The sequence below is a fragment of the Cucurbita pepo genome, unplaced genomic scaffold, assembly GCF_002806865.2.
Source record: "Cucurbita pepo subsp. pepo cultivar mu-cu-16 unplaced genomic scaffold, ASM280686v2 Cp4.1_scaffold003911, whole genome shotgun sequence".
Lineage (NCBI taxonomy): Eukaryota > Viridiplantae > Streptophyta > Magnoliopsida > Cucurbitales > Cucurbitaceae > Cucurbita > Cucurbita pepo.
In genome coordinates this window covers 1-936 of record NW_019649908.1, presented here as the reverse complement: position 1 = coordinate 936, position 936 = coordinate 1, and the positions used below count along the sequence as shown (strand labels likewise).

The window sequence follows — 936 nt, the reverse complement described above, 5'->3', positions numbered from 1 at the left end:
CGTTTTTTTTTTTTTTTTGCGGCTGCAGGTAAATTGAAATTCTATAATGGTGAGTGGGAAGCGACCTTATGGTCAGAGGGACAACAATGGAGACAATAATAGCCACAAGAGACGGATTACCAACCAAGATGACTGGGTTAGTGATGAACTGGTCGTTTACCGAATACTGTGCCCTGATGAGGTCATTGGAAGTGTTATTGGTAAGAGTGGGAAAGTGATAAACTCAATAAGACAAGAAACAAGGGCAAAGATTAAGGTGGTTGATCCATTTCCTGGTGCCAAGGACCGTGTTATAACAATATTCTGCTTTGTCAAGGATAAGGAGGATGTGGACATTGATGATGAGTTCAATGACAGACAAACATTATGTGCAGCCCAGGATGCTCTTCTTAAAATTCATGCTGCTATTTCTAATGCGCTGGCTTCTGCTGGAGATTTAGACAGGAATCTGAGGGATAAGGAACAATGCCAAGTTCTCATCCCTTCGAGCCAAACTGCTAATGTCATTGGTAAAGCAGGATCAACTATTAAAAAGCTTAGAAGCAAGACAAGGACTAGTATAAGAATCATCCCCAAGGATGCCTCTGATCCAATTCACTCATGTGCCATGGAATTTGACAATTTCGTCATGGTTTGTTCATTTGGCTCTCTTTCCAATTTTTATTTAATATCACTGTTGATATTATGTAACTCCAATGTGATATATCCATCCGTATTTTTCATGTGAACTAATTAATCATCACTTTTGATATTGTTGTGTAGCATCTTTTATATGTTCATCATGCTTCAAACGTTGAATCCTGAATGGACGTTTCTGTTCCAATAATTTTGTGGTGCTGTTTTCTGATCTCAATACCATTTTGTTTTCTTTTAATTAGATAGCTGGTGAACCTGATGGAGTAAGACGGGCACTATTTGCAATATCTTCAATTATGT

At 38.2% G+C, this 936-nt stretch overlaps 1 protein-coding gene across 1 annotated transcript; it reads left to right on the top strand.

Moving 5' to 3' along the window:
- Positions 1-46: 46 nt before the first annotated feature.
- On the top strand, positions 47-631 carry LOC111786995 (KH domain-containing protein At4g18375-like; the record flags this gene model as incomplete). The annotated part of the gene is made up of 1 exon (XM_023667175.1): positions 47-631. A coding segment is annotated over exon 1 (585 nt), but the record flags the coding sequence as incomplete, so codon positions are not given.
- Positions 632-936: the final 305 nt, after the last annotated feature.